General features: G+C 42.0%; 1 protein-coding gene across 4 annotated transcripts in view; it reads left to right on the forward strand.

The window, feature by feature from the left end:
* The first annotated feature begins 6853 nt into the window (after positions 1-6853).
* The window catches only part of ANKRD17 (ankyrin repeat domain 17), a 156415-nt gene continuing 149394 nt past the window's right edge, over positions 6854-13874 (forward strand). For all 4 annotated transcript variants that reach the window (XM_084890475.1, XM_084890476.1, XM_084890479.1 and 1 more), the window contains exon 1: positions 6854-7455. In XM_084890475.1, the coding sequence (XP_084746601.1) occupies positions 6994-7455 (462 nt within the window). In that variant the 5' untranslated portion in view covers positions 6854-6993. The remainder of the gene's footprint in view (positions 7456-13874) is intronic.

Here is a 13874-nt window from a genome sequence, read left to right on the forward strand (position 1 = left end):
CAAGGAAATACAGCTAGGTTTTATGTCAGTTCCCTTGCCCCCAAGTTCCATCTCAGTGAATGGCTTCTCCCAATAGGACTAATTTGACAACCTTTGTCAGGTTATATACAGCAAGAGATGCATGAGGTGATCAGGATCAGGTTTTTTCCAGGGTTCAAAGGATACCTTTCCCTGTGTTTCCAACTCCCTATTTTTGTTTGTATCAACTTTAGCTCAGGAGAAAGAATGTGGGTTTTCCAAATGTGTAAACTGCAGGCTTATTTGATTCTCAGTCACATGGCTTACTGAGTTCATGTGGAAAGGGTGTGTCAAAAATACATACTTTCTTTTGCACTCTCTTAGCTAGCTTGACCCGAAATGCATCTCTTTCTTGTAGAACTCACTAATGGGCACACTCCAAAATCCTGGCATTTTTCTACCAAATTCCTGAAAACTCCAATCTTGATATAGTCATTGTCTAAGACCTAAAATTCAATGGGATGCTTGCTTGCTTGCTTGCTACAACATGGTAAATATTGCCAAGGACCAAGGGGTTATTATTAGTGTGCATCCCACCTAGACTCACCAGTTCTGCATGTCAGGGCATCTTTGTTGACATTGGAACAATTTTATGTACTTGCCAGGAATAAAAATCCAAACCTTGCTATTTTGAGATTTTGTACTCTCTTTCAGCTTAACAATCTGTTTTTGAAATTTCAGATCAATTTTGGATTCAAGTTCAGGGAATTTTAAGTTTAAGGTATTACTAGGCTCTTTTTACCTACTAGGAAGATTTTATCTGATTGCTAAGGGTAAGTTCTTCACCATCATGGCATTGATAGAGAGGCATCTGGTCAGCATGCTATCTGAATTTATTGTTGAAAGGTCCATTGTTGCTACAACTTACAATCTATTCTCAAAGTGCCGTTTCCCCTCTACCCTTAGCTCAGAACTTAGAGGGATGTTAGTGTTCTCTCAATATGATCCTTTATCCAAGCTATGGATTCATACCACAGCCTCTGCCATGAGATTTCACCATCCTGTTTTGCAGCAAAACCCCAGAAAGCAATTGGGCTCCCACTGTGAATCACACTTATAAACCTCTTAAGAAATTCCGTATTTCCTTTTTAGCCCACTGTAGTCAAGTAAGACACAGGAGTGGTTTTCAATGCTGCCTGATCCTCTCAGCTTAACCATATTATGCTGCCATTTCTACTTGATTGTTGTTGCATTAGGCAAATTTCCATGTGGAACCCTGGGTACAAGCCATAAGCTCCCTGTTTTTTAATTTGGAAGTCTTCCTGGCTATATCTATCCCTTACTCCCTAGGGTTTCCACTCTGTGGAAAGAGCCAGAAAATATATCTCAAATCATGGGATCTTTTCTCCTCCAATACCATTGAGACTGTTTCCATTTTTTTCAAATAATTTCATTCTCAAGAAAGTTCAATCCACATGCTGGGCAAAGCTATAGTTAAGTTTTTGCTTAATTCCAGAGGGAGGTTTTTTTGTTTGTTTGTTTTTCCAACAGTGCTAGCCCAAATGATGAGACTGTCTCTGACTAGCTTAATTTTTGTTAATTAACCTGCCCATTCCTGAACTAATCATTATAATTGAGGAATAGGGTACTTTGGCCTGGTTTATGGGCCCACCCTGTGGTATGGGAGTTAAGACCTAATAGATGGTTGCACCCAGGGAAAGAAAGGTAGGTTACATATTAGGGCTTTATTACATAGGTCTATCCTATGTAATAAAGCCCTAATATGTAAATCAACCAAACAGCAGAACGATGGGTCGCTATGATGCACACTGACCACCAGGGGGCAGATGTTCAATGCAGGAGCTCCGCCCTGGTGGTCAGTGCACTCCCACAGGGGGAAGTGCCACTCCCACTTCCTCTGCAGGCAGGCAATAAGGAGCAAGGGTCCCAGACTGTGAGAGGGATATCTGACTACTGGCTTAGGCCAAGGGGAATCGGGCCTAAGCTGGCAGGCAGATATCCCCTGAGGTGTCCTGGACTGAGAGGGCATTACTGCCATCATCCTTCCAACCCGCTGCCAATTGCACAGATGTTGTGCACCAGGCCTCTAGTATTAGAATAAACTCTCATGTCAGTGGCTTAACACAAAAGAATGCATGTGAATTATAATGTAAGTATTCCTAACAGGCAGGCAGCTATCCTCCAAGCAATGAATGATTCAGGAAACATGAGTCCTACATTGTGGTTTCACCATCTTCAATGCATGGCTTCTTATTCAAATGTGTTCATCTTCCTCAAGTTGTAGTGAATGGGGAGATCTTGGGAGACTTCTCATGTGATACTTTTATGGACCAGAGCTGCAATAAGAACACATTACTACTCATATTCCTAGTTAATAGAACCTAATTGGCACATCTAACTAGTTAGCCCAATTGCAAGGAAGGTTGAGAAATAGAATGTGTGTCCAGAAAAAGAATGAAGTGACTACAAGAGTCCACAATTATGATCACTAAATATTTATTTTACCTCTCTTCATATACACAGAACACATCCCACACCAATCTAAAGTTCTACCAAGTCACTAAGTCAGGCTTAAAGTCTAGATTTAAAAAAAAAATGTTTTTATTGATTTCAGAGAGAGGAAGAGATAGAAACATCAATGATGAGAATCATTAATCGCTGCACACCTCCACTGGGGATTGAGCCCGCAACCTGGGCATGTTGACCAGGAATCAAACTGTGACCTCCTGGTTCGATGTTCAGTCGCTGAGCCACACCAGCTGGGCTAAAATCTAGATGTTCATGTAATGCAGTGATCTTCATTAGGTTCAGATGAAACCTATGAACTAAAGACAAGTTCTCTCTCATATCACCCCATTTCCAGGAAATATAATGATATTGGGCAGATAACTACCAAATGCTCATTTAGAAGAGAAAAATGTGACACTAGGCAATACACATGAACAGCAATGATGAAATATTTCACAGGCATTTCCCTCAAGGGTAGAGATTTTGACGAGACCTCAATCTAGTCTTTGGAACTCCCTTGTGATCCTCTGTCACTGTATGAGCCTGATACTAGCCTCTGAAAAGTTCTTTTGTCCATCATTTCCCATGGCCACATCCAGTTTAGGTACTGGGGAGCTGTAAAGCATTTATTTCCTACTTATGCAAGTTTGGGGTTGAACAGTTGCCTTGCTGTTTAACAACTGAACACTATTTGAATGAAGTTCATGATTTTTTGGGGAGGGGGTTAATCCTCACCCAAGGATATTTCTTCCATGGATTTTTAGAGACTGGAAGAAAGGAGGGAGGGAGAGAAAAAGAGAAACATTAATGTGAGACACATTGATTGGTTGTCTCCTGCACGTGCCCCTACTGGGGCTGGGATCAAACCTGCAACCCAGGCGCATGTCCTTGACTGGGAATCCAACCCACAACCCTTTGGTGCATACGCCAGGCAATAGCAGCCAGGGCCAGGCTCATGATTTGATCAGTAATAAAATTCCTTCAGAAATTAAGTCTTATGATATACTAAAGGCCCAGTGCATGAAATACGAGCACAAGTGAGGTCCCTAGGCCTGGCCAGATTTCAGGACTGATTGGAACCTTCATGTTGCCAGCCAGGGCCTGCCTTCATTCCTTGCTACCCCCCTGGTAGTCAGTGCATGTCATAGCAAGCGATCAAACTCCCAGTGGAACTCCAGAGGGGACACTTTGCATATTTGCCTTTTATATATACATATAATATTTGCTTCTAGTAATTACTCCCAAAGTTCTTTCTTATATAATTGCCAAAACTCAATTACTTCTTTGCTTCCTTGCCCATGTCAATTTTTCTAAAACATCATCCCAGCCAACATAATGGTCTTGGATGGGAAGGCCAAAGCTTTCATTTGATCTTTGATTCAGAACTAAATCTTAAAAGAAACTGTATGCAAGGCCTTCTCGTTTCATTTATTTTTTTAAACCGTTTGAGGTCTAGAAAATGTCACCTTTACTAATCCTTCCAAATTTCTTATGCACTTTAATTTCTTTATTTACAAAGCTTATCTCTTTAATAAAATCTATCTAAAAGTCAAATTCAAAATACACTATAACTTTGAATTATTCCTCTGGACTACAGCCTCAATAGATAGGTGTTATGGTTTTCAATTATCACAGGTAACAGTTTTACCAATTATTTTGCCACTGCAAAGCATGGGTTTCCTTTTTCCAGCCTCTGCTATCAGTTTCTTTAACATCTGCTGTATCATCACTAAAACAATACAACTTATTTTAGATTATTGTCTTAGTAGTACCCCACTTCTGATGCCAATTTCTGGATTAGTTATGGTCATTCTAGTTCTTGGAAGATATAAATTCTCAAATCTTAATTTTCTATCCTATAAGAAGTCCAAAAAGAAGTGTTTTCTAATTTGGATGTGGTTGTCTTCCAAGCAGTGATTTAGTCACATATGCTCCTTCTCTCTTCTGGCTCCGACATCTCCAACACATAGTTTTCAAGGTTTCCATACTCATCAGCTTCAATCTGATGGAGAAAGATGATGGGAGAGGGAGGACCCCATTAAGCCTGGAAATAAGCATATCATGTCCATTCATATGTCATTGACTAAAAGTCAACCACATGGCAAGACAAACTGGGAAATTTTTTCTAGCTGTATATCCAGGAAAAAGAAATAAGTCTCATGCATGTCTGGTCAAGTCTCTGTCAGAAGGTTCTAAAAAGAAAAAAATGCTAGATAAAAATAACAGAAAGTCACTCCAATCTATTAAGTTTGACCTCATCCTACTAGTGCCACCAAGATAATTTCACTACTATATAAAAGAGCAATAACTCATTTTTTTCCTAAATAATGGGATTTACTTTAAAGAGTATTTTTGATAGCATAATATGTACAGAATTTAGAAGAATGAAATTCAGATAGCAAAAAGAGACAATGAACGTAGAATATTTTTTAAATCCTGACCGTGAAGGAAATAGAGTGGAACCAGAAATGTGGAAGATTAAAGACAGAAAGATAATAAATGGAAGAGAAAGATGGAATGGAACCAGGGAACAGATGAATAATTCATCTGACATAAGAACGGGGAGTATCTCATTCCTCTGATACTGGAGAAAAGCAAAGAAGTATCTAATTTTCTAGCATTTGGAAATTTGAAGGAGTTTGTGCCTAACACCATTAATTTTCTTGTAAAGTTTGAAGTCATACAATGCAATGAGGCCAGAATTTAAAGACTGTAAAAAGTATTCGGGTGGGAAGGGAGATGAAGGTGCTGAAGGATATGCAAAGAAGGAGGGAGAAATCCAGCTGAGGTTCATAGAACTTAAATTTGTAGTGGTAGGACAATGTTGCCTACTGTTCTGCATAGGAACTCAGCTACCGCCTTAGGAGAGGAACAGGCAGATGGTCAGTACTTTGTGCGTAAACTTACTACAGCACTCATCACACTATAAAGCCTCTGGAAGCCAACTTTGATTTCCTAAAACTATCCACACAGTAGGCACATGATGAATATTTTGCTTGAATGGATTGATTCAGTCATTGCCAATTCTGCCATAGTACTCTATAGAGTGACTGGCAACTGCCCACATTTCATTAGGCATGCTAATGTTAAAAAGAAAAAAAAGCCCCCCCCCCCCCAAAAAAAAAGTGCTAAACTTAGCAGTCTTAAGATGACAATTATGTCAGCTGAGACATACTTATCTTGTGCCAGTACAGCTGCCTTTGATGCTTGCTTCATTTCCCTTATGCCACTGTGCTCTTATTGGATCAGAAAAACGATTAATCCCGTGTTGAATCAACTACGCTATTATTTCGAAAGTCCTGGGGGTTCTTTAGACACCACCAATAAACTCACAAACCCTATCACACAATATGCCTTCCTAAGAGGTGCATGGACAAGGTTGTCTGTTTAGGATGCACACACTTCACAGGTACAGGCAGACTCGGTGGAGGGTGGAGGAAGGACTAAACCGGGGTCCTTCCGGGTACCGTCGTCTGCAAAGTCTGGCCCCGATCTTGTTTTCTTCTTCCCTTTGGAACTTTTGGCTTTGCAGGGATCCAGACATCACCTAATCGAACTCCTTCATATTTACACGAGCATATAAACTCAGGTTCGAGACGTAAACCCGGCCAAAAGGGCTCTCTCTCCCTTAGGCCGTCTCTCCAGAGCCAAAGCGCTAACTTACGATTTGGCCGCGAGTTAGGAGTGTGGGGGGAGGGGGGGGGGGGGAAAGAGAAGGCGAGGAGGCAGGAACGAAACTACGCACAACAGTGCAAAACGAGGCCCCACCTCCCGCATCTGGAGGTCCGGGCCTCCCGCTAACCCCCTGTCTGCACCGCGCTCCCGCCCCCAGGGCCCCCTCGGCAGGCCGGGGAGCCGCTCCCCGCAGCCCCGGGCCGCACGCTGAGGCGCACGCAGCCGCCCGGAGGAAGCCGCGCACTGGCCCTTGAAATCTCCCCGTGCGTCCACGCGCGCGCCGCCGTCCGGGCGCCGGCTGATGGCGTCACGGCACTTCCGCCCGCGGCTGCGTTCAGGGCTCAAGTGGGGCAGGAAGACCGCAGGGCTGAGTGCAGTGAGTGAGGGAAATTAGCGAGGGAAGAGGAGAGGCTGGGGCGCTCGCGGGCGCCACGGCAGCGTCCGCGGCCCGCTCTGTCCCCACGGTTGCTCTTCGGAAGCCGTCCGAGGCGCGCTCAACCTCGCTGCACGGCGGGCTCCCTCCTCTGAGTGCCCCGACACCCGGGTCTTCCTGTACGTCTCACCGCCCCCCCCCCCTCCTTGCTCCCTGACGCTCCCTCCTCCCTCTCTCCCTCCCTCCCTCCCTCCCTCCGCCAGGCTCCCCGCCCTTAGTATCGCGAGACGAGGTGAGAGCTGGCGGAGCGGCGGCGGCGGCGGCGGCAGTAGAGGTGACCGAGGCTGTGGCGGCGGAGGCGGCACCGAGCGCTGTGTTGGCCCCGGTGCAGCCCGAGTCGCGGTAGAGTGTAGCCCCCGCGCCCCTCCCCCGCCCGCGCCCTCCCTCTTTCCCTGGGGATGGAGAAGGCGACGGTTCCGGCGGCGGCGGCGGCGGCGGCGGCTGCTGCTGCTGCTGCTGCTGCTGAAGGAGAAGGGAGCCCCCCGGCGGCGGCGGCTGTGGCGGGCCCCCCCGCGGCGGCGGCGGCGGCAGCGGCGGAGGTCGGCGGCGGCAGCGGGGCTCGCTCGGCCTCCTCTCCTCGTGGGATGGTGCGAGTCTGCGACCTGCTCCTCAAGAAGAAGCCGCCGCCGCAGCCGCAGCAGCAGCAGCAGCAGCAGCAGCCGCACCACAAGGCCAAGCGAAACCGGACTTGCCGACCCCCCAGCAGCAGCGAAAGCAGCAGCGACAGCGACAACAGCGGCGGCGGCGGCGGTGGAGGCGGCGGTGGTGGAGGCGGCGGCGGCGGCGGCGGCGGCGGCACCAGCAGCAACAACAGCGAGGAAGAGGAGGACGACGACGACGAGGAGGAGGAGGTTTCTGAGGCAAGGGCCTGCTCGAAAGGGAGGAGGGAGGAGGAAGGGGCTGCAGAGGGTAGGGGCCGACGGTGCGGGGGCGGGCACTGGCGAAGGGGGGCAGATTCCTGCGGGCTGATGTATGTCGGGGGCCAGGCTCCCCCTGCCCTCTTTTCTTTCCCCGGCCTGAATCGCGAGGTATGGGGCCACCATGGGGGAGGGTAGCTGACACGTGGGGGTGGGAGGACCGCAGAGTCCACGGAGTTAGGGAGCAGTTCATTACCCTGGGATGGGGAGGGGAAAAATTGGTTAGATTCCCTATTGGCAACACCCGGTGGGGTCGGCCTGGGGCGGGGGCGGGGGCGGGGGCCATCTGCAGGAGGAAGATGATGGGTAGACGAGTCTCAAGGGGGTGGGGGATGACTGGAAGTGGGTAAATTTCTCCCAGGTGTGAGGTTCGAGGAGCAGTTTTTGTGTTTTTTTTTTTTTTTTTTTTTTTGGGGGGGGGGGTAAGGTTGCAATGGATTGAGAGTTGTGTCTGTGTGTGTGAGGGACACGTGAGAAGCTGTACTTTTCCATATTGTTCTGCCACAGGTCTTTCTCCTAATTGTGGCTGCCATAAGTAACCTTCACTTCCTCCATGTTTCAAGGCTTTTGCATAAACGGATCTTCTATCCATATACGTTTATATAAAATGCAGAGGGTGAGAATTACACTTGATCCTTCCATGTGCATTCGCATTACCTCTTCAGGTGCTTCCTCAGTGAGGAAGAATTAGGTTATGTTTTTCCAGACGATATGGGACAACTAAAGTGCCTACTTGGAGCCAGGCTCGGTTGTGGTGAGTTGGAATAGGAAGGCCTCTTGGTTTGTCCTAGTGATCTGGTTTCATAACTGTTTGTAATTTTTCCCGGGTCCACAGACAGGCGGCGTTGCAGGACCTCGTTCTTCACCGGAGGCTGTGTAACCCCAAAGTTCAGTAAAACATGCCATGCTGACAACAAACTTAAGGGTTAGCCTTACTAGTTAGCAGGCTTTCTTTTCTTTCTTTTCTTTTTTCTTTCTTTCTTTTTTCTTTTTGTAACTCTTGTGTACTCTCTGAAATGGAAGTTAAAAATTTTGATATGAATAAATAAGTTGTAATTTAAGGCAGCTGAAGGAAAACGGCTTTCAAGGCTGGTTATAAATTTAGTTAGGAGAGAACAACTGAATTGTCCAGAAGTACCACTTGCCATTTATTCTATTTTGCAAACATAGAGCTTAACTTGGTGCAAGGCTGGTTTTTTTGTGTTTGTTTGGAAAATTGCATTATTGAATCTTAGATGCTGTTCAAATAGAGAAATACCCTTTAAAGAGCTTGAGACTTGTCTATTATTAGAAGACCAGTTTCTCTTTTACCTCAGAGAGAATGACATTATATAAATACAGAAGTAATCGTTTAAGTGTGTATACCAAAGAGATGGATATTTCCTGCTATTTCACTAATCTGTTGAATTCTGTGGATTGGTTTGTATTGATAGATATTGTATTGATCTGGTTGGATGTTTCAGGATAGTTGTTCAGGCTGCATTTGAAACATTGAAAAGAGTGATGTGATAGGATCCTGTTTTCAATAAAATCTATTATAGTAGAACTTTCAGATGCATGATTCTTCACAGGGATGAGAAATATTTTAGAGAAACCTGGTTCAACTCTTTTGTTTTATTGATTAAGAAACAAGGCTTAAAGGAAACTGATTGTGTGGGTAGTAGCAAAATCAAAGTTTTCTAATGGTTCAGACACTTTTTGACAACTTCTTTGTATTTCCTTCTTGACCTCTTTCAAAAAATAAGTAGTGAATTGCATGCTAACACAATAATGTAATTGTGGGTAAAATACCAATGTTAATATTTTAAATTCTCTAACAAAATATCAAGCTCTGGTTTGGAACTCAATGCCAAGTTGAATGCATTACTTACTGGAATAATATGCTGCAAACCTCACATATCAAGTTAGTTTAGCCCATTGGATTTTGACCTGATAAGCATAACTTTGAGTTATCTCTTACATCAAGTAGAAAAGTCTTAAGTTTGTAGGTGTGCTTATTTTGTGAGTTAGGTTTTCCTTTAAAAAAAAAAAAACCCACAGGAATGGTATGTATTGAATTTTATCAGTTAGAGGAGTATGTTTATTTTTAAGTTACTTTGTTCTGTATAGTTGGTTTGCCATTTGTTATGACAATGAGTCAAAAGATAAGTGTAAAAAAGTGCAACCATTAAAAATAATCTATGTAGATACATGATGAGGCATGAGCAGACAGAAAGGAGTACAGTATGTCTATAACTGCCTCTATCCTTGACCTAAATAAAGAAAAATAAACCTCATGGTCACTATATGTTATAAGCTAAATGGATCACTCGTGCAATATTTTTCACTTCATTATTATTTTATTGACATATTGACAGAAGTTTAAATTTCTAGTGCTAGGAAATTTTGTGGCTAATACTTGTATTTAAGTCCTTTTTGAATTCATTAGGTTATTAGCTACACAGTGAAAAAAGTGGATAACATGATTCTTAAGATTATCGTTCCATTAAAAATCATCACAAGGTTAAAGAGGAATATAAAAAGTTATGTTTTGGGGGTATTTAATCTGAAAAGGTGGAGGATAACATGACTACATTTGCTATAAAGAAATACTAAAAGGATATTCTGCTGAAAGAGGAAAAGTTGGAAGGAAAGGCAATACAATGAAAATAGCTTTATTTGAGTGTCTAAGAAAAAGAATCTAATTCTTATTAAATGTTAAAACAGGTTATTGGAATGGGATTTTCTGTTCAGCATTTCAGAATAGAATGATCATATTTTAGGTAATTATTGTAACTTTGGATATACCTGGAAACAAAAACCTAAGACCAAGAGATCTTCCTTTTTTCCTCCCCATTTGATACAAAACCTTAGATAAAAAATGGAAGTGTGTAATTATCTTGTCTTTCAGTGGGTAACTGACCAATATGGAAAACAGAAATGTATTTCCTAACAGCTTCTGTTTCCCATTTTCCATATTGCTGCGATGCACTCCTTTTCAAATTAGTAGACTAAGTTAAATTACTAACTCTAATATTACAAAGAGAAACATGTTGAAATGGCAAGTGTTGATAGTCCATTTCAGAAATAACATTGCATGTGCCCAGCTGGTATGGCTCAGTGGTTGAACCAGAAGGTCACACACCAATCCGCATCAGGATACCTGCCTGGGTTGCAGGCTCGATCCCCAGTAGGAGGTGTGCGGGAGGCAGACAGTAAATGATTCTCTCTCATCATTAATGTTTCTATTTCTGTTCCTCTCTCCCTCTCCTTTCCTCTCTCTGAAATCATTAAAAACATATTTTTAAAACATAACATTGCATTCTACTGAATGCATTTTAAAATGTAATTGAATTGCATCAATGTTTGCTAAAGCAGAATTCAAACAGGAAAATTTTGCTGTTAAAAGTAGGACAAATGGCACTGCTGTGCTGCTCAGTGGTTTGATTCCCAGTCAGGGTACATGGGGGGGTTGCAGGCTTGATCTCAGGAGGAGACATGCAGGAGGGATGATCAATAATTCTCATTATTGATGTTTCTATTTCTCCCTTCCCTCCTCTCTGAAATAAAAAACAAAAACATATAGTTTTTAAAGTAGGACTCATGTACAAACATAACATTTTTGTGTGCCTAAAATGTAAATTCAATAGAAGTTGGTCAGGATGCCATATATTTTTATAGGTAACTTAAGGCTTTAAATTTAAGGAACAGCTTAGTGAAGAAATTTTAGACCAAGGAAATCAGTAAATAAATTAGTACCGACTTTCCAAAGTATTTTGGAGAATCTTTATTGACATGAAAGAGGTAGAGTTGAGATGCTTGTTTCCCATTTTCATCTATTAATTGAAGAAGCAGTATTTGTAAACTAGATGTTAAGCTCTTTGAAGCATTAGTTGTGGTGTCATAATGACATTGTCTCCTATTCTGTTTAAGCACAATACTTGATAAACAAACATTTTCTATTAATTCATTTAGGAAACCAAGAGAAAAAATAGTGTTTTTTTCTTCGTGGATCCAAGGACTGCCAAATAGTTGGAGTTTGGATTTCCATAGTTATTAGGGGTAAAGCCAGTTTAACTAATAGATGTTGATTATTGAATTTCTGATAAAAGCCATCTAGATATACACTGAATGGCCAGATTATTATGATCTCTGTATGCTTAATAATCTGGCCGTGTGTGTGTGTGTGTGTGTGTGTGTGTGTGTGTGTACACGTGTGTGCACGTATTAGAGGCCTGGTACATGAATTCTTGCATGGGTGGGGGCCAGCCAACCTGTCCAGTGGGAGGGGACATGCCTGGTTGGCCAGCTTGCCTGCTGGTTGTACTCCTGGTTGAGGGGACAATTTGCATATTAGCCTTTTATTATATAGGATATACACTGAGTGGCCAAATTATTATGCGTTCAGAGATCATAATAATCTGGCCATTCAGTGTATATACATTTAAAAAACATAATAAAAACTATTACCTATTCAGTGCCTATTTTGTGTCAAGGCTAACATAATAGTTAAGAGCATGCCCTGGAGTTTGTATTCAAATCCTTTATCCATCCACCTAGATCTTGGGCAAGTTACTTAAACACTCTCTCCCTCATTTTTCTTGTATGTAAATGGCAATAATAATAGATCCTGTCTTATAGAATTGCTGTGAGATTTAAATGAGTTTATACAGCTTTCATATATTCTCTTTTCATTTTCACCATTACTCTGTGAAATAGGTGCCATCATATTTGTTTCATTATTCAGTAAGTGGAGTTCCTACTACAAGCCAGGCATTTTTGCTATACTGGGTAAGCAATGGTGAGCAAAACTTTTAAGACACATTGACATGAAAATGTACCAATGATTAAATATAGGTTTGGGAGGTATAAGCATGATATTGACTGGATATATTTATATGTTTCAGATGTATACAAATGTTAGGAGGGGATATTTATTTTAGAGGCAAAGGTACTAGTTTAGAAGAACTTGAGGTAACTTCATTAGTGTCATGTAGCGGAGTGGGGGTTAACCTATATCTGTTTGATTCAAGGCTTGTTCATTAATTCATTCACTCATCCACTTGGTGTGTTATGCTGTATGTTGAATGTAAAGTCACATCTTTGATATTGGCATTTCAGATAATGTTAAGATAAATTTAGATAGTATAGAGTAATATACTTTTTGGCAGTAGGGCCACCACTGAAGACAAATTGATTATTTCAAGTTTTTCTTTCCTTTCCTTTTTTTTTTTTTTTTTTCTGAAAAACTCATTGAGAAGAAATAGATAAAAGTACCAATAAATATATCCATATACTCACCATCTAGAATTAACATAAAGAAATTTTACAGTGAAAACTATCCTCCCTAGAGGAAGCCTATTGCTTCTCTTTTCCTTTCAAGATTTTTACTTTTAAGTCTATCTTTATTAAGCTAAAAAAATACTTTTTTAAATAGGAGATATTTCTTGGGGTTTTAATAGGCTGTGAATACCCTGAAATGAAACAAGATTTGTTGAAGGTGCTTATAATTTTTTTCCTTTACCTCCATAGTATATACCGTATGCAAAACTTCGATTAGAAATCTTGGATGGTAACCTTCCCTCTCTCCTTCCCTCCCTCCCACCTACTCACCCACCATGTTATTTTGAAACATTCTCACTGCAGTGGTAGTGGGGAATCAGACAGGCATTTATGTGGATAGTTTGGAATTGGGAAACTGCTTTTGAAGTAATGTGGTAACAAAGAAAGTCCATTTGTATTGTGGAGTAGGGGGTCAAATATTTAGGCCCCTCCCCCTTTTTTTTCTGGTAAACTAGCGCTATACCTACCCTCCTCCTAAATTCTCCTATTTTGGCGTAAAAAACATTTTTTTATTTTTTAAATCTTTATTGTTGAAAGTATTATATAGGTTCCCTTTTCTCCCCATTAACCTCTTCCAGCCCAATTCATCCCTCCCACTGCCCCCTCCAGGCCCTTACCACCCCATTGTCTGTGTCCACTTGTTAGGCGTATATTTATACAAGTTCATTGGTTGATCTCTTCCCACCCACCCTCCCCTGCCTTCCCTCTGAGGTTCAACAGTCTGTTCATGCTTCTGTGTCTCTGGGTTTATTTTGTTCATCAGTTTATTTGGTTCATTGAATTCTACATATGAGTGAGACCATGTGATTCTTACCTTTCTCTGACTGTCATATTTTGTCTTTTAATTAACGAAGCAGTTTTCATCTTCTATGGATTGTCAGATCTGAAGACTGAAACCTTGTTTTATACATCTTTATATCGCCTACTATACTGTACCATGCATATTCTTTGTCTTAGCATCTTCTGCTACATTTTCATGAAGTTAGATCCCTAAAGTAGTAGTAGTTCATAAATGTTCTTTAGCCACTTACGTACTCTGG

Source organism: Pipistrellus hanaki (assembly GCF_964339955.1).
Source record: "Pipistrellus hanaki genome assembly, chromosome: 1".
Taxonomy (NCBI): domain Eukaryota; kingdom Metazoa; phylum Chordata; class Mammalia; order Chiroptera; family Vespertilionidae; genus Pipistrellus; species Pipistrellus hanaki.